Source organism: Baudoinia panamericana, assembly GCF_000338955.1.
Source record: "Baudoinia panamericana UAMH 10762 unplaced genomic scaffold BAUCOscaffold_15, whole genome shotgun sequence".
Taxonomy (NCBI): domain Eukaryota; kingdom Fungi; phylum Ascomycota; class Dothideomycetes; order Mycosphaerellales; family Teratosphaeriaceae; genus Baudoinia; species Baudoinia panamericana.
The window spans coordinates 302,517-319,454 of record NW_006911271.1 but is presented as its reverse complement, the minus strand read 5'-3'; the positions used below and the strand labels follow the sequence as shown (position 1 = coordinate 319,454).

At 56.4% G+C, this 16,938-nt stretch overlaps 8 protein-coding genes across 8 annotated transcripts; 4 read left to right on the top strand and 4 right to left on the bottom strand.

Moving 5' to 3' along the window:
* Positions 1 to 1,229: 1,229 nt before the first annotated feature.
* Positions 1,230 to 2,456, bottom strand: BAUCODRAFT_127119 (uncharacterized protein; the record flags this gene model as incomplete). The annotated part of the gene is made up of 1 exon (XM_007683443.1): positions 1,230 to 2,456. One exon carries the CDS (start codon positions 2,454 to 2,456, stop codon positions 1,230 to 1,232), a length of 1,227 nt encoding a protein of 408 aa, XP_007681633.1.
* Positions 2,457 to 2,642: 186 nt separating this feature from the next.
* On the top strand, positions 2,643 to 4,308 carry BAUCODRAFT_39358 (uncharacterized protein). The gene is made up of 2 exons (XM_007683192.1): positions 2,643 to 2,871; positions 3,290 to 4,308. The coding sequence occupies exons 1-2, from the start codon at positions 2,738 to 2,740 to the stop codon at positions 4,158 to 4,160; spliced, it is 1,005 nt and encodes a 334-aa protein (XP_007681382.1). The 5' UTR covers positions 2,643 to 2,737; the 3' UTR covers positions 4,161 to 4,308.
* Positions 4,309 to 7,736: 3,428 nt separating this feature from the next.
* On the top strand, positions 7,737 to 8,040 carry BAUCODRAFT_318152 (uncharacterized protein). The gene has a single exon (XM_007683442.1). The coding sequence runs from the start codon at positions 7,752 to 7,754 to the stop codon at positions 7,977 to 7,979; it is 228 nt and encodes a 75-aa protein (XP_007681632.1). The 5' UTR covers positions 7,737 to 7,751; the 3' UTR covers positions 7,980 to 8,040.
* Positions 8,040 to 10,723, bottom strand: BAUCODRAFT_318024 (uncharacterized protein). Its single transcript, XM_007683441.1, has one exon. It carries the CDS (start codon positions 10,303 to 10,305, stop codon positions 8,101 to 8,103), a length of 2,205 nt encoding a protein of 734 aa, XP_007681631.1. The 5' UTR covers positions 10,306 to 10,723; the 3' UTR covers positions 8,040 to 8,100.
* BAUCODRAFT_318023 (uncharacterized protein) lies at positions 10,724 to 11,837 on the bottom strand. The gene has a single exon (XM_007683440.1). The coding sequence runs from the start codon at positions 11,704 to 11,706 to the stop codon at positions 11,143 to 11,145; it is 564 nt and encodes a 187-aa protein (XP_007681630.1). The 5' UTR covers positions 11,707 to 11,837; the 3' UTR covers positions 10,724 to 11,142.
* A 297-nt stretch (positions 11,838 to 12,134) lies between these two features.
* BAUCODRAFT_80539 (carbohydrate esterase family 4 protein) lies at positions 12,135 to 13,142 on the top strand (the record flags this gene model as incomplete). Its single annotated transcript, XM_007683344.1, has 1 exon — positions 12,135 to 13,142. One exon carries the CDS (start codon positions 12,135 to 12,137, stop codon positions 13,140 to 13,142), a length of 1,008 nt encoding a protein of 335 aa, XP_007681534.1.
* Positions 13,143 to 13,238: 96 nt separating this feature from the next.
* On the bottom strand, positions 13,239 to 14,914 carry BAUCODRAFT_152483 (uncharacterized protein; the record flags this gene model as incomplete). The annotated part of the gene is made up of 2 exons (XM_007683439.1): positions 13,239 to 14,423; positions 14,480 to 14,914. 2 exons carry the CDS (start codon positions 14,912 to 14,914, stop codon positions 13,239 to 13,241), a joined length of 1,620 nt encoding a protein of 539 aa, XP_007681629.1.
* Positions 14,915 to 15,244: 330 nt separating this feature from the next.
* BAUCODRAFT_39353 (uncharacterized protein) lies at positions 15,245 to 16,739 on the top strand. Its single transcript, XM_007683191.1, has 2 exons — positions 15,245 to 16,025; positions 16,141 to 16,739. The coding sequence occupies exons 1-2, from the start codon at positions 15,510 to 15,512 to the stop codon at positions 16,447 to 16,449; spliced, it is 825 nt and encodes a 274-aa protein (XP_007681381.1). The 5' UTR covers positions 15,245 to 15,509; the 3' UTR covers positions 16,450 to 16,739.
* The last annotated feature ends 199 nt before the right edge of the window (positions 16,740 to 16,938 follow it).

Sequence of the window (16,938 nt, the reverse complement as noted above, 5' to 3'; positions counted from 1 at the left end):
CCTCTTTCAGCAAGACCAAAGCAATCATGTCACCACCAAGTCTAACTCCCACTGGGCGCACCCTCCTGCTCTCCTCCCTCCTCCTTCTCCTCTGCCTCACCTCCACAACCGCCACACCAAATCTGATCCACTGCTCTCCACCCACCTACAACAACACCACCACCCTTACTCCCGCCCCAACCCGCCAGATGTCCGCTATGACAAGCGAGTACTGCCAAGAACTGCACAACCTAACCTACCATGGCCCTTTAATCACGACCTCGCTCTTCGAGTACGAAGATCTAATCGTTTGAGGTTGGAATCGACGTGCTGCCGGGTATCACTTACACCGTCGACGTGCGAGAAATTGCACGACTTGGTTCCGGTTCCTCGCAAGTGCTTGCAATGGAACGGATGCGGGGGAGATTGAGATCTACGATGGTGGAGAGGAGATAAAGGGTAACTCTCATTCCGCGTCACGGGCGCCTTGCTGGTGAGTATATACTGGCGTGCGGACGTGAGGGTTGTTGGTGTGAACAGCCGTGTACAGCCTCGCCGTCACCACTTCCTCGCCAGAAGCTGCCCAGCAGGACATCAGCAACGCGGACCGCACTCTCACTGTCACCCACGATCTACACCTCCACAACAATAACAACAACAATAATAACAACCACTCCCTTAACCCCCGCCAATCAACCTACCCCTCACCCCATTTCTCCCCCCTCGAATGCTGGCACTCACCCCCGCCCACCTCAACGACACTCGACCCCCTCATCGTCGACTTCTGCACCGTCCGCTTGACCTCCGTCTGTCTCCTACCCCGTCACCGCCAACTGGCTCGGCCACCTCAACTACCAATACACGACCGCTGGCGGAGGGATCATCGATTTCCCTCGTCATGAACGGCGGGACGGAGGCCGTGATGAGTCAACACGGCCGAGTGTCTGGCGGCGTTTGATTGGATTGGTGGATTCTGGTCCGGCGGGTGGGGCGGGAGAGTTTTGGCGGGCAGCAGATGTTGTGGCAGGAGGGGTTGATGGTTAGTTTGATGATGTGAATCACATTTCCGCAGTGGTTTGGTGGGCGGCGGAGGGTGGGTTCGACTCGTGCACAAAGCTCCAGGTTCGAGCTGGGGAGGCCGGGTCCAGCAGTTAGATGGGTGGTGAAGCAGGCAGTCACCGTTTCCACACTTGCAACGGTAGACATAAGTCCACCAACAAAGCCCACATCCCACCTCGTCTTGAACACTCTCAACCACCCCCACTGGCCCCCACCGTCCCCGGAAACCGCCGCGCACCCAACAACACCCCCTTGACCCCCCGAATCTCCCTCCTCAACTCCTCCACCGCATCCGCCTTCCCCTTGCCATTCCCCTCCTCCGCCGCCTCCTTCTTCCGCCTCTCCGCCTCCTCCGGCTCCATCATCCACAAATTACTCCCATAACTCCCATTCCCCCCATTCCCCAACAGACTGCCGTACATGACCGTGTCGAGGTAGTGGCGGAGTTTGTTCATGCTGTCTTTGCTTTCTTTCGTCGCGGTGATGGAGGAGGTGGTGGAGGTGTGGAGGGTGGTGAGGTGGGAGTGGATTGTTTCTAGGGTGGTGGTTTGGGTGGGGGTGGGGGTGGGGTTGTCAGAGGGTGTAAGGGCGGTGACGTCGGGGTCGGAGGGCTGTCGTGAGGGCAGGGGGGAGGTTTGGGTGCCCATGTCGCGGTGATAGAGCTCGGTTGGGTCGGAGGTTATGCTCGCGACGTCGTCGGTTTCGTCCAGTTTGATTTCTGGCGCGGTGGTGGGTGGGGAGGGTTGCCTGCTCACGAGCCGGCTAAGGCGCTCGTTGAATTCGTCTAGCTTGCTTTGACTGTGCGTGGAGAAGTCGTGTCGTGCTTCGGTGAGGGCGTCGGTCATGGGCTCGAGGAGATACTTGCTCGCGCCGTAGAGTAGAGTGGCAGCGCCGGCGGCGACGTAGGCGGCGGTGAGGACGCGGGTGGGTGTTATGAGGGGTGGGGGTTTGTGGGCTTGGAGGAGGAACTCGGGGTAGGTTATTATGGGTGGGCTGGTATTGTTGGTGGGCTGCGGGGTGGTGGTGAAGGTGGGAACGGCTCTCTGTCGCTTAAAGGCCTCGAAGTCATCCATCTGGATCGCAGGCACTTGGTTTGGCGGGAGGACTTTGTCGATGGTCTCTACGGGCACTTCTTTGCTCTGGAGGAACGCCCGCTTCTTGTCGATGGGTGCGTCTTTGACTGATGGGTCGGCGAGGAAGGCGTCGACCATGCTGAGTTGGGAGTCGGCCGATGCTGGCTCGACTACAGGTCCATCGTCCGTTGCATCGCTTGCACTCTCAGGCTCGGCGGGTGGGTGAGATGGCGCGGGTTCCACACTCGATGGCTCTGTCTGCGCCGCAGGACTCGATGGCGCTGTAGTATCTGTTCGCGCTTTTTGCCAAGCTGGTATTGCCGGCTTGGAGGCGCCTCCGGACATGGTGTTCGCTCGCGGATGCAGAGTACAGTTGTGTACGTACGCGTGCACTCATCAGAGCAGCACCCAGCGGTTGTCAAGATGGGCGCGAGTCATGCAACCGAGCTTCTAAGCCTCGGCAGCCAGATATGTGGTTGGCCTTAGGCAGTCAATCTGCGCCTTCTCCCACGCTCCGTGAGATGGCTACTGCGCGCTCATTCGTCGCTGGCCGGGAGACTTGAGAAGTGATCGTTGCGTGTCTTAAAAGCACGGTAACGGCTAACCTGTTGTATATACTGCCAAAGATGGATTACGAAAGCAGCAACAAGCGCTTCAAGACAGCGAATGGCACGCCCATTGCTGCAACATCCACCAACGGAGCCTCTGCATTGCCCGCCTATCAACCACCCGCCATTGTCGCGCGTGGTGCTGCTGCACGGTACGTCACTTGACCATTCACCGCGTTTGCCAAAGCTTTCCCATCGTACTCGTACTCGTACTTGCATGGGGCAACACGTGGGCAGGAAGGTGGCAGCTGCAATGGCTGCGGGTAAGCAAGAGCGAGCGGGCGGCAGGCATGGCATGGCAGGAAGGAGGAAGGCGCACGACGATGTGATTGGAAGCAGGCACGCCGAGCTGGAGTGAGCAGCATTCCGCGGCTGACGACACCTCACTTCATCGGACATCAAGCCGTCCCACCACCACCACCACCACGACGACTACCACCACCCACAGTGACCATACCTTAGCCACAAACCCATCATGCCCCCCGCTCGTCGGACTGCCCGCCCCGTCACCACAATCACCGCTCGCGAATCCGCCAAGCCCTACCCGATGCGCACTAACAACGACAGTAGTACTCCCCCTTCGCCAACCTCCGCCTCAGTCCGCTCGATCAACCCCACCACACACGGCAACAAGCCCGGCCTGCGCCTGACCGTCAAAGCTCCAGCCAGCAAACTCCGTCAAGCCACCTCCTCCAGCGCCATCCCGCCCAACCCATACGCAGGCGACAGCGATGCCACCCCCGCGCCCCGAGCGGCAAGGAGCACTCGCAACCCTCGTGCTCTCATCGAACCGGACAGCGAGGTGGAGGATGAAGACGAAGATGCCGAGGGGGAGGAAGACGACATCGACCGTGACCTACTCGCCCATGAGGACGACAGCGAGGAGGATGCCGAGGGCGAGGAGGACGAGATGGACATGGATGAGCCGCACCCGCCTCCTCCCATCATCAAACAGGCCGCCCCTCCCAACGGCAGTAGTGGGAAAGCCAAGCCCAACGTCACCATCACCGCACCCCCAACCTCCCGACCCCTCAAATCCGTCGAAGCGAAAGAACTAGCCCTCGCCGGTGAAGACGAGGACGAGGACGAAGAACTCTCCGAGCTGGAAGAAGGCGACGAGGACGAAAACGACAACCTCAACGACCTCGAAGACGACAACGACATCGACCACAGCGACGACGACGACGAAGGAGAAGGCGACCTCTCCCGCAGCGCCACCCCGGACCTAAGCAAACTCACCCGTCGCCAACGCGGGCAGTACGAGGAAATCGACGGCGGACTGATGGCGTTGTCGAATGAAGCGCAGAAGAAGAAACACCTGACCGCGGAGGAACACGCGATGCGGCGGGCAGAAATGGCGAGGCGGCGGAAGAATCTAAGTGAGAAGCGGAACGAGGAGGAGAAAGTAAGTCTTCTCTCTCTCCAAACTTCAACCCCCTGATCGATCCGATCGATCGATCGTTCTTGTAAACTTGGGCTTCCGGCTGATGTCAACGGCACGTGTTAGATGTCAACGATTGATAAACTGCTCAAGAAACCCGCGCCCAAGCGGCGCACGCGCGCGGAGATGCTTGCGGACGCGCTGGCGGCTGGGAGAGCGGCGGCGGCGGGAGGAGGGGATGGCACGCCGATGGTGGATGATGAGGGCGTGGTGGTGGAGAAGCCGGATCCGGTGTTTGTGCGGTATGTGCAGAGTGCGAGGGGGGCGAGGGTGGGGGTGCCGGCTGAATGGATCGATGCGGGGTTGTTTGAGGGACGGCGGGGAGGAGGCGATGGGGTTGGGAGTGGGGTGGGAGTTAATGATAGTGGTATGGGAAGGAGGAGGTGGGTTGAGGAGGTTGCGTGATTCCTTCTTTTGCCTTTCTTACGAGGGGATAGAGAATAGACGATGATGATCAGTGAATGGATGATGAAGACTCGGCTAGTCGTCGCTGTAATACTGCCACCACTTGGTTCGCGAGGTCTCGAGACAAAGCTGGACATGGAATACCCTTTCCGGTTAACATTCGGCCGGCAACACGGGTTAAGCTTCGAAAAGCTGAGACGCCACGCCTAAGATTTCGGGCGACGACGAAGTGGTTCGGGAATGGTTGTCATATCATTCATTCACTTTTCTTCAAGTGCTGAGATTTATCCGCCAGCGTGACGAGAATCTGTGCCATGAGACAGTGTATGTATACTCCAAATGGCCCACAGGCGGAAATTGATTGATGCGGTAATTGTTCATCAGCGTGGGACTTGGCCCTCTGGTTGTGCTGAACAGAGATGAAAACCGCAAATCGTGATCATCACTCCAAGCAGCCGCGCTGCCGGCACATTATAGCCCCAACGTGGTATCTATGCCACCGCCCACGCCCACGCCCATCCATGCCAGAGCCACTCCACGCCACATTCGCTGCCTGCCACCGACGCCGCTCATGAACCGCTCCTCAGTCGTTTCCCCCTCTCCCACTCCACCGCCCTCCGCGCCAAATCGGCGAACCCCAGCTTCAACCCCGTTCCAAACCCGCCCACATTCCCGGTCTGACACACCGTATCGACCCACCCTTTCCACCCAAGCCCGTTACCGCCGCCACCACCCGCCGCATCACCGCCTACAGTCAACCCCCTCAAGAACAGCAGCGCAAGCGCCTCCTCCGTCACTACATCCCTCCCACCTGGCCCCGCGCCGTGGTAATCCCGGTGCTGCTGGCCAGCAGAACGGGTCGGGTGGTACATATTCCCCATCCTCAGCCTGCAAAAATTGTGATGCGCCGCCTCGATCCGGCCAATATACTCCTGCAAATTATCATCGCATCCCGCGAGTGAGAGACTGTACAGCTCATTGTAAAGACGAAACGCCTCATCGCTTCCCCGCGGGGCGCACATCTCCTCCAACGCGCTCCACGCCTCGCTCGCCTTGCGGAAACCCTGGATGCGCGTGCGATAGCCGGGCGACAGGTTCTGCCACAGCGCGCCGAGCAAGGCGTAATTGCGCCGGTGGTAGATGGCGAGCTGCTTGACGTACTCGTTCCACTCCTCCACGTCTGCGTCGCCGCCTTCTGCCGCGCCGAGGTGGTGGGGCCGCGTCGGCTCGGTCTTGATGCCCATGAGGGTTTCGTAGACGTTCTCTTTCAGGCTCGCTTCGAGGAAGGCGTCCGCGAAGGCGTCCCAGTCAGTGGAGTAGAAGAGGGTGGGGGTTTTGGAGAAGCTGTCGCCGTTGCCGCAGGACGACTGAGCGAGCACTTCCACGGATGACGAATTCAATTCGAGGCGGGTGGGTTTGATGTGCTCCGCACGGAATTGCTGTAAGTCTTGCAGGATTTGGGTGGCGGCGGCGCGGTGCAGATGAAGGTCCGTTTTCTTCTTGTTGCGAGCGTTGCTGGCGGGAGGGTTGGTCTCGACTGCACCGGTCGGTATGCCCGCTTCCTCGCCGTCGACCACGATGGGGTCATCGATATCGACTGGGAGGTCCGGTGGCGGGGGCTTGTCGTAGACACATTCCACGGCATCAGCTACGCAGCGCTGGCAAGAAGGCCGGGTGGAGTCGCAGCTGTCGTGTTTGGCTCTGCAGCGGATGCAGGCTGATGCACCATGCGATCTTGCTGACCGCGTGGAGAACTGGTTGGGTATGTAGGCGGAGGTGCCGTGCTTCTTCCACTTGAGCTTCATGTTCGCCACGTCTGTGCGCGTGAAGAGACCTTCTGGGTTGGTACGTTGGAGGAATTGTAGGATTTGCCCCGTCGGCGTGCCGATTTCGAACAGGCCGTCCACGGCTTTCTCCACACCGCCCATGCGTGCGCGGCGGCGATGCCCGGCCAGGGTGAGAAGGTCAAAGGGACCATGATTGTGATGCGCAACGCGATGCTTGATCTCCCAAGGTCCGTCGGGCTGACTAGGATTAACGGCAATCACCGCCAGCGTCATCGGACAGCCCATACGGTTCGACTTCCGTCTCGGCCTGATCCGCTCGGACGCCTTGATTCGGCTGTCCTGCTTGCCGTGCTTCGAGCAATGATAGAAGCGCTTGTAGATGACGCCGGCTGCGTTGCGCTTGCTGGCTCGCCTGACGACTTCGTAGCCGTGCTCACGCGTCCAGGCGTGCATGCTGTTCTCCAGCTCCTTCTCGCTTGGGTAGTGGCCTTGCGGTGGTGCAGGCAGGTTGAAGATGGCGTCGTTGCTCTCGGGTGCATCATTGGCAATAGCCCCCGCGTCATCGTCACCTTCTTCATGTTCATGTTCATGTTCAAGTTCATGTTCTTGTTCTTGTTCTTGTTCTTCTTGTTCTTGTTCTTCTTGTTCTTGTTCTTCTTGTTCTTGTTCTTCTTGTTCTTGTTCTTCTTGTTCTTGTTCTTCTTGTTCTTGTTCTTGTTCTTGTTCGTTCTCCTGTTCGTTTTCTGTCTGACCCTCGTCCTGCTGCAGTGCATTCCTCAGCTGATCTTCCAGGTCGGCAGACTTGCGGGTAGGTGGCGGTGCTCCAGGACCAGTGGGTGTCTGCACCAGCTGCTGTTGAACCGAGGTGGCATCGGCCTGGCCAGACAACGTCGCAGCCGACCGTTTACCCCGTGCTTTGTTTCCCTTCTTCGGCGCAATGGTAGTGGCGGGGCGGAACGAGTTCTGCGCGATAGAGACATCCTGTGGCTGCTGAGAGGGGTACTGTTGGAGTTGGGGAATTTGTATGCTTTGCGACGGTGTCTGATAGGTCGTGAGTCGCTGATGGGCGCCTGGGTATGCCGGATATGGAGATTGTTGCTGGCCCGGATATGTATTGCTTGGGTAAGGGTACTGCGTCGACGACGGCGGTGGAACGTACGAGGGAACTATAAAGCATCAGTCATATCATGCTGCGCGATTGATTGTGGTAGAGTCTTACAGCCAGAAGGAGTGGGATTCATCGTGCACTGAGTGCGGGCTGTGGTGGTGTGCTTTTACCAGAATATGGAGCTGCAGTGGATGCGCGCGATACCGTGACAGGCAGATGCACGGCTCCTGCCGAGACCCTGTCGGAACTAGCCGGCTCTTTGCCCTCGGCAGCATTGTGTCGATCATATAGATGATGTATCAAGGGTTTCGGTCGTGCCATACACTCCTCTATGGACATGGTCGTGAGCCCTGCATTCTTCATGACTATCTCTCTGACGGCATGTGTGAAACTCGACCATCTACCACCCTCCCATTACCCTCCCAACCTAAATGCCTCTTCCTCCTTCGTCGCCTGAGATACCTCTCTCCATATAGTGCACTGCTTGCTTCGACCACGAGCATAATGCTTCCTGATTGAGCCCGAGGGAGACCGAGCAAGTTCGAGATGACCACCTCCGTTCTGTTGCTGACTAGCTTGTCCGAGTGGCAGGACAGCTGTGCCCAGAGAACGCACCGCATATGGACCAGATGTTGCCTTCTCAACCGATGGTCTTCTTGACTGCCGAGGGTTTTGTTGACTGGACTCGTCCTTGATCGTTGTTCAAAAATAGCGGACTGATTGCCGCACTATCCACCAACAGCGCCCCTCCACCGCCAGACATAGGCTTCGAAGCATGGGCGATACGCTTGAGCGTCTCCATTGGCCTTCCACATGGATCAGGTAAGAACCCCTTACTGAAGGCACACAAGTCCGATGATCTCCCTATCCCAAGCTTCGCCAGCACAGCATCCTCGACATTCGCAAACTCGAAGAACAACAAGCCATCGTCATCTCTGCCCAGGCGGAGTGGGTACTTGCACACGTCGCCTTGGATATTGTAAATGGCCGCGATAGCCCGCTCAACAACAGTCCGAGCAGTGTTTGTTCCATCGTCGATCAGGAAAATCACTCGGCTGAGTTCTTGCCGGTACATGTTCGCTATCAGCCTGCCGTGCGGCAGCCGAACGGGCATCTGGATGTGCGTGACTGTGGCTTTCAATGGTGCCTGCCAGGACTCGGACCAGAAGAAGATGAAGTCCTTCGCGCAAGCCTCTGCGTACGCCTGCGCCACACTCGCGTCAAGGAAGGTCACCATAACCGCGTTCGTCTCAAGGACGGGCTCAACACGCATCTCGGAGGTTGGAAGGTAGACGGCAGAGATGACCCTGCCGCCCACGACTTTGTCAAGTGCCTCCGCTAACGTGACGTTGGGAGGGATGCCAGTGATCATCACTGTGCGAAGTGCTCGCGGATCATGGTCGGCTGCGAAGTAGGAATGCCATAGTTGACTTTCCACCTGCGGCCAGTGGCAGCAACGAGGGCCTTTTTCGAATGCGACTGGGCCGCCATCCCTTCCCCTCCCCCTATGTCCGATCCCATGATCACCTCCTGCTGCTGACGGCCTGACTGTAGTTGTACGAGTATTAGTTTGCAAGGTTGCGCATTCCGGAGCCGGTCTGACATCATCTCTCCCCGGCTTGTCAACTTCAGCATCCTGCTCTTGGCTTGTGGATAACTGCATAGCAGTAAATGCCTCGAGAGTAGGTAGGCCTTGCAAAGACTGCATTTCACTACCCGCATTCATGGAGTTGGAGCGTGGTGGTTCCGTCGGTGACACTGCTGTGGACTTGAGTGCCCAGCGGGAACTGGCAAGTCCTTGTACACTATTTGGGACCATTTGAGAACGGTTGAGCAGATCGTCGCCGTCTGGTTCGCCTTGGTCCTCGCCTAGGCATGGCTGTGTGCGGAGCGACTCATCTTCTGCAACATCGACGGGATCGTTGACAACCTTGTCGCAGTCAGTGTTAATGCCTTCCAGTGATGCCTTGAATCCATCATCGGCATGATCAGTTTGGCGGTGCTGGCTATCGAGATATGCCTCGTCTTGATCCTGGGCGTCCACCGACCCCTCTACAAGGCCATGGCCTACACCACGCTCCTGAGCGGCTTGTCGCTTGTGATAAGCTGGAAAAACCTCCACTTCGTAGAAGTCCCGCCACGCCTCTGCGCTGAACCTACCCTTCGTTCTCGCGATCTCATGCCACTTCTGAACGTACTCGTCACCACTCATGTCTTCTAGGTAGCATGCCATACCGAGCAAGAACGAACGGTCTCGCGGGCTGAACGTCCATCTCGGCCCAGTCGGAAGCACTTGAGAGCCCCAGCACGTATCTGATACAGCTTCGTTGGCCGGAGAAGCCGCTGTGACAGAGCTGGAACTGTCGTCTGCATGACGAACCGTACGTACGATGTCTTCGCGCTGGCACGATGAGCCCCCGAACACAGTGTTACTGTGAATGCTTGTTGGCAACTCTTCGTCAAAGCTCAGAAGATCCTCAGAGTGATCCTGTGGCGAAAAGCTATCTGACGGTGTTGATGGCAGCGTCGAATGAGTCAATGTGGTAGACCTGCTAGTATCGGTAGGTTGGGCTTGAGTGACCGGTAGCTGCTGGGAAATGTCGCCTCGTCTGATGCCATGTTGGCCACGCAACTCATGCTTCAGCTGAGCATTCTCCACCAAAGCATCATCTAGCCGAGCCTGCAGACGCTCGAACTCCGCAAAGTCTTGTTGCTGGTGATGGCCGCGGGAAGCAATGGCGAAGCCCACGATGGTAGACTGAGCTTGGGCGAGTTGCTCCTTGACCAGACGGAGCTCTGTCTGCAGTTCAGCTCGCTGACACAGCAAGGCTGTCAGCTCGGCCATATGGCTTGTGGGGGATCGATTCGTAAAGGAAGCTCGTTGTTCTTCGGTGTCTGTCGATGTGGCAAGCTAACCATAAGACAGTGAAGAGTCGCACGGTTGGAGGGAAGTGCAGTCATACAAATTCCGAGAATGGCACGTGACAGAGATAGAAGAGCATTCGACAATATTGTGAACGAAGTATCAAAGTAACGATATTGAAGTTGTGTGTCATTGTCAGAACACCGGGACCAATTGACGTCTTCGTCTGAACCGGTGCATCGTGCTGATTTTAGGCGCAAAGTGAAGACGTACGCCGAACGGGCGACGCAAGCTTATGGCGCATTCAAGGTTTCAGTCTTCTGAGCTTCAGCGGCGCTGTTCTCATCCGGCGGCGGTCTGGTCTGTCCACTCCCGTCCCTACCAGAAGGAGACCGTGTTGAGCATACCGAGAGTTCGCTATTGAGAGCCTCGGTCTTTGCAATCTGTGGCCCAGCCAAAACAGACACCAAGTCTGCGTCCGCGTCTCCATCCTGTATGCATAAAGTCCGCATGGCGCTGACGAAGAGATGTAACGCGGGTTGTGTGGCGATGATACCGCCTCTGAGTGCAGCGGCTGCCTCGGCATAGCACTATGGGTCGGACTGGAATTTGTCTCCATCACAAAGTGGCGCTGGATCCGGCCTTGCCAGACTTCTCAGTAATAGCTACGCCACTGAGACAAGTAGGGCTTTTCCTCTGGCTGCGCGGGCAAGCTATGACATTGTCATAAGACCAAGGACCGGTGAACGTCAATTCACGTCGGATCCAGGAGGGCGCAAGATCCCATCGCATCGCCCGCCTAGACTGAACGTCGTTGATTTAAGACGGCATTTCCATAGACTTCCCATTACTTTCCGTCACATCCAGTGCCACCAAAAAGCGGCTGACCATATTATACCCACCTACAGTGATAGTCAACTCCATGACTTGCTGGTCGTTGAACCTTCGCTTCAAGCGTTCGAATACATCGTCGCCAACTTTGATAGACTTGGTGCTCTGCTCCGTGAATTCGAGCACCAAGCGCTCGTCCTCGCTAAATGCAGCTTCATCCTTTACCCTGCCGTCGAGTACGGCTTGGAGTGCCTCCCGGCTGGCACCAGCCTTTAGCGCTATGGGTGCATGAGCTGTCCATTCGTAGGTTGCAGAGTTCAGGACCGCAATGTAGCATATGGCGAGTTCCGCCAGAGCTAACGGGAAGGTGGACTTTGTCCGTATAGCGCCGAGTAGAGCGTTGTAGCCATCCGCAATCTGTGGATTATGCAGCAGGGCAAGGTCAAGTGGAATAAGAGGTCGAGGCTTTCGCCGCTCACGGATACGGTCGTAGATTGCTTGAGTGTCAGGTGTCGGATCGGCAGGCTCTGTGGGAGCGTACGGAATGCGCATATTTGCTGTGCTGCTGTCCTCGGCGGATGTACTTGCAGGCTACAAAAGCATGACAATGTCGAAATGCAAAGTCATGGATGGAGTGTGGCCCGACTCCAACTTTCGGCAGTCCAGTCGGTACCCCCAATACAGTACACTGCCAAGGCTAGACCTGCACGCTGACATTCTTTGAGCACATTGATCGAAACAATCTTTCTCCCTGTAACGCATTCTTGGACCCTTGCCATGCTTATACGCCTGTATCGCTTGTATAACCCGACGCCATGTTGACAAGAAGGGACCTCAGTCGTCAAGGTAAGCTATGTCGCTGGCCAGTCACCTTCCTCTTCCAGCCTCTCGTATCTCCTATATATGTGAAGCCTTCCTCTTTGCCTTTCCCTTCATCTGTAGGAGGTCAGAAGTTTCCCTATCATCATATGTCAAGCGACATGTCCCCCACAGACAGTGCTTCATGGCAAAAGTGGCGCTGGGATCCTAACCACGACACTCCGCGCGACCTCACAGGCTACGGCCCAACTCCACCTAACCCCCACTGGCCGAACGATGCCAAAGTCGCCATCTCGTTCGTCATCAACTATGAAGAGGGTGGCGAGTATTCCGTCTTGAACGGCGATAGCCACTCTGAAACCTACCTCACGGAAACCCCAGGCGGAGACGCTCGCCACGAAGCCCGGAATACCAACGCCGAAAGCATCTATGACTATGGCGCCCGGGCCGGAATCTGGAGATTGCTGAGAGTATTTGAGCAAGCTCGTATGAAAGGAACCGTGTATGGGGTTGGTAAGGCGCTTGAAGCTAACCCCGAAGCGACGAAGCGATTCCTGGCGGCTGAGTGGGAGATGGGGAGCCATGGCTGGCGGTGGATTGATTACCACGACATGTCTGAAAGTGATGAGCGGGTGGAAATCGAGAAATGCATTGACTTGTCGATTCAGCAAGCTGGTCGAGCACCTACAGGGTGGTATGTTGGTCGGCTTTCGCCACGCTCGCATGCTCTCATCTACCAGATATACAAAGACCGTGGCTTAGAGTTGCTCTGGATCTCCGACTCGTACGCGGACGACCTACCATACTATCAACCTCTTCCAGCCACAGTCGCTGCCAAATACGGCAAGGACGAAGCGCTCTTGATCCTACCGTATACGCTGGACTGCAACGACTTCAAATATTTCACTAACAACAATTGGTCGTCGCCAGACGACTTGCTGAATTACCTCATAGGCGCCTTTGACGAGCTCTATGCGGAAGGGAGGGCGGGCGAGCCAAAGATGATGTCGATCGGCCTTCATGCTCGCATCAGCGGCCGGCCAGGTAGGGTCGGCGCAGTGAGGAAGTTTGTGGATTACGTGAGCAGCAAAGAAGGAGTGTGGGTAGCGACCAGGGAGGAGATCGCAAGACATTGGCGGAGAGAGCACACTTACCAGCCAGCCTCGTGAGACGATCAGCCACTTTGATGACTTCGTAATGCTCTCTATCGCTGAACGCTGAGAAACATGCGCCGAGTGCTTGTATGCAAGCAAGTAATGAATCTATCATGCCTTCTCTCTCCGCTCCCACTTGACTACAGCCGGCCGCATCGGTTGTGAGAATAGCGAGCTGTAATCTGTGCCTACAACCTTGTCGCTGCCATCGACGTTGCTGAACTTGAACTCTCGAACGACAGTCGCCAGGATGGTCTGCAGCTGCAGGTAAGCAAATTGCTCGCCAATGCACCTGTGCCTACCCGCGCCAAAAGGTAGGTACGGACTCGCGGCTCCCTTGGAGATCTCGCCGTAGCCGTAGTCCTCCTTCTCCTCCACCACACCTTCCTTAAGGTACGTAGGAGCTAACCTTGCGTGCTTGTCGGATGGTGATTCGTCCCAACGGTGTGGCTCCCACGACAATGGTTCTGGAAAGTGCTCGGCCGTCCGAGCGGTCACGCCGGGTGTGGCAAGCAGTGAGTGGGTGGGTGGGATCGTGTAGGGCGTGCCTTCCACATGCATGGGCTGCTTGACCTTGCGCAAAATGCTGTGGATGGGGGTATGGATACGGAGAGTCTCTTTGACAACCTGATTATGCAGCGGAAGACGGCTAAGCTCCTCGTAACTCAGGTCGTTGATAGTGCCGTCTGATTTGACGCCCAGCACCTGCTTTTGCTCCTCTAGCAACTCTTTTTGGATGTCTGGTCGTGAAGCCAGCCGCAGGAAAATCCAGGACGAAGTTGAGGACGAAGAATGCTGTCCAGCCATGAGCAGAGCGATCATCATGTGGGCCACCTCACGATCCGGAACAGGGGTGCCGTCCTTGTACGTGCAGTTCATCAAATTCCAGATCATATCCTCTTCGCGGTTCCCCGACTTGAGGTTGCCCTGCTTTCGTCGTTGCTCGATGATGGACGTGTATGTCTCGGCCATCTTCCGCTGAGCAATATCCCGCTTTCGGTTTTGCGGTAACGGCGCCCATGGCAACATGAAGTTGATAGGTGTAAATCCCATGTCCAGATCGTGAAACAAATCTGCGAACGTCGAGTCGAACTTTTCACGAACCTCCTTGCCTTGAAGCGAGCGAGAGGCAGTGTAGAGGGTCAACTCCGCAAAGGTTGGTGGAATATCCACGGTGCCGGAGGTGGACGCGAAGCGCTTGTGGACGGCATCACGAGCGAAGAAACTACGAGTTTCCTGGCCGATAAGTTGCACGTATGACCGCAAGGCAGAAGACGTCAAGCCAAATTTCACGAACTGCAAGTGGATGTTAGCCATCCGTTCTGATCGTACCACATCATCGCACATCTCACCTTCTTCTGCTCCATCAACTTTGCGTTGGGACAGTCATACACCACATCCTTTCCAAAAACTGGTGTTGTCAACGGGCTGTATATCTCTTCCGCGTTGACATCCTTCAGCTTCCCGTTCAGGATAAAGTCGTTACCCTTCGTGCCTAAGCATACTGTCGTTTTCTTCCCCAGCAAAATGAAGGTGAAGATGTCGCCATATTTCTCGCGACAGGCGAAGAAGAAGCGATACGGATCGATGCCGTACGTGATCGTACTGCCGATGAAAGGGACCCAATGGAAGACGATTGGTGGCTCGTTCGGGTTGCGGAGGAGAAGCTGTCGCGCTACGTTTAGAAGTATTGCGGACGCGATAGCGCCGAAGATTGTGAGTGTAATGCCAGTCCATGTCGATGTGATCGCAGTCGCGGCGCCACTGATATCGTTGAGGAGTCCCATCGCAAGCGGTATTGAATCTGATAAGGTAGGGAATGTTGTTGTTGTACCAATTATATAGACATTGGGGTTCCGTCCAGCCTTTCAATGTTGTCCCTCTGGCGCAGCAGGAGATGTGCTGTGGTTACGAGAGCAATGTCATCGCAGGCCGATTTCGAGAGTGAAGATGGAACGATTTTGTGACAAGGATCTTGACGCCACTGCAAGGTACGCCCCGTTAGCGTCAACGTCCCCGAAGAACGTCTCCACCTCTTCCTCCTCCGTCTCCTCCACCTCCACCTTCTCCGCTGAGAGACAATGGCGGTACATCCTTTGTCTCGTAGCCTCCTTCGCACTACGTGCCACTAGTCATGGTTTAGCTGCTCCGTGATGATAGGCAGGAGTGCTACCGGAGGAGCTTGCGCAGTCACTGACAGAGCGGAAACGCTAATATATGGCTTCCTGCAGCTCTTGAGCCATGCCTCAAACGGCAGGATGTCTTTCTCGCATGTGATCTGCCACTTCAAGAAGGTACAAAACTGCGCATACGGATCAAGATGTCGTGGACGGTGTTTCAAGGTTCTGTTCTCCTGTTCCACTGTGTTGACGCTCTACCACGATGGTTGACTTCGACCTCTCTCCGCAACAGCAAGCGATTCGAGCTGGCGTTCACGCCTTTGCCACTACCCACTTGAAGGATGCCAGAAAAACCTATGAAGCGGCAGTCAAGAAGCCAAACGCAGAATGGAGTGACGGCTTCCGCTCTACGCAATCTATCTACGCTGAAGCCGTAAAGGCAGGTTTGATTAAAGCGCAGATACCGGAGCGGCTTGGAGGTACTGGAGGAGCCCTCATCGATGCGGCAATCGTTGTAGAGGAGATGTACGCAGTAGAAACTAGCGCATCCTCAACCATCCTTGGGACTGGTCTGGGTTTGAGTCCCTTGTTGATTGGGGGCTCAGAGGAGATGCAACGACGGCTCCTGGTGCCGTTTCTGAGCGGAGAAGGCTCACCAATGGCTAGCCTTGTTTTTCCAGAGCCTGCAGGCAGCGCAAACTACGCGGAGGTCGGAAGCGCCGGTCTGTGTACGGTTGCTGTTGACAAAGGCGACCACTTTGTCATAAGCGGAGAGAAGGTATCTTTGTGAAAGATTTTATAAGGTTTGGCTTGGTTGACAGTGCGCTACTTTTTGATCGGCTTTTGTTGCATGGACGAACCTTCTTTGCTGCCGTGCTGACAATCCTCAACAGATATGGGCAACCAACCACGGAGGCTGGAACGACCGAGGCGCAGATCTTCTATGCATCTGCTGTCGAGTCGAGGATGCAGGCCCAGACATGCGCAGTCAAACCGCCATAATCGTGGTCACTCGCGAGGACGTTGCTTCCAACGATCCGTCAGCCTTCCAACTTCTCGCCCACCCACAACCAGTCGGCCACACAGCAGTCAACGGCCCACACATCCGTTACAACAAACTGCGAGTCCCCAAGAACAACGTCCTCCACCAGGCAAAGGCGCGGATGTCATCGAAGCAGCCTCCACCGGCTCTGCGGCGTTAGTCTGCGCCATTGGAGTAGGAAGTATGCGGCAGGTCTTCGACCACGTCCTTGCTTGGGCGAAGCGGGAAAAGCGCGGCACGAGCGAGATTATGCTCAAGAAGCAGAGCGTGGCCGATCTTCTAATCAAGATCAAAGTCCGTTGCGAGGCAGCCAGAGCGCTGTGCTGGAAGGCGACCTGCGCGTTCGACAAGGACCCATTCAGTAAGGCGGCGGCGGAGTTGTGTTCCGAAGCGAAGATCTTCGGCAGCGAGAGCGCTGTGGAGAGTGTGATGGATGCGATCAACCTGGTTGGAACGTATGCATTTCCGGCATTTGAAAGTTATACTGTGGGTGCTGACTATTGTGCAGGTCAGCATACTCGAGGTCCGTCCCGCTGGGAGATCTGTTGCAAGACGCAATCGTGCTGCCGATCTTCGATGGCGGTAATGTTGGCGTGCGGCGCAGACAGATTGAGAAGATCTTTGCTTTGCCGGACTACGATGCCTGGGA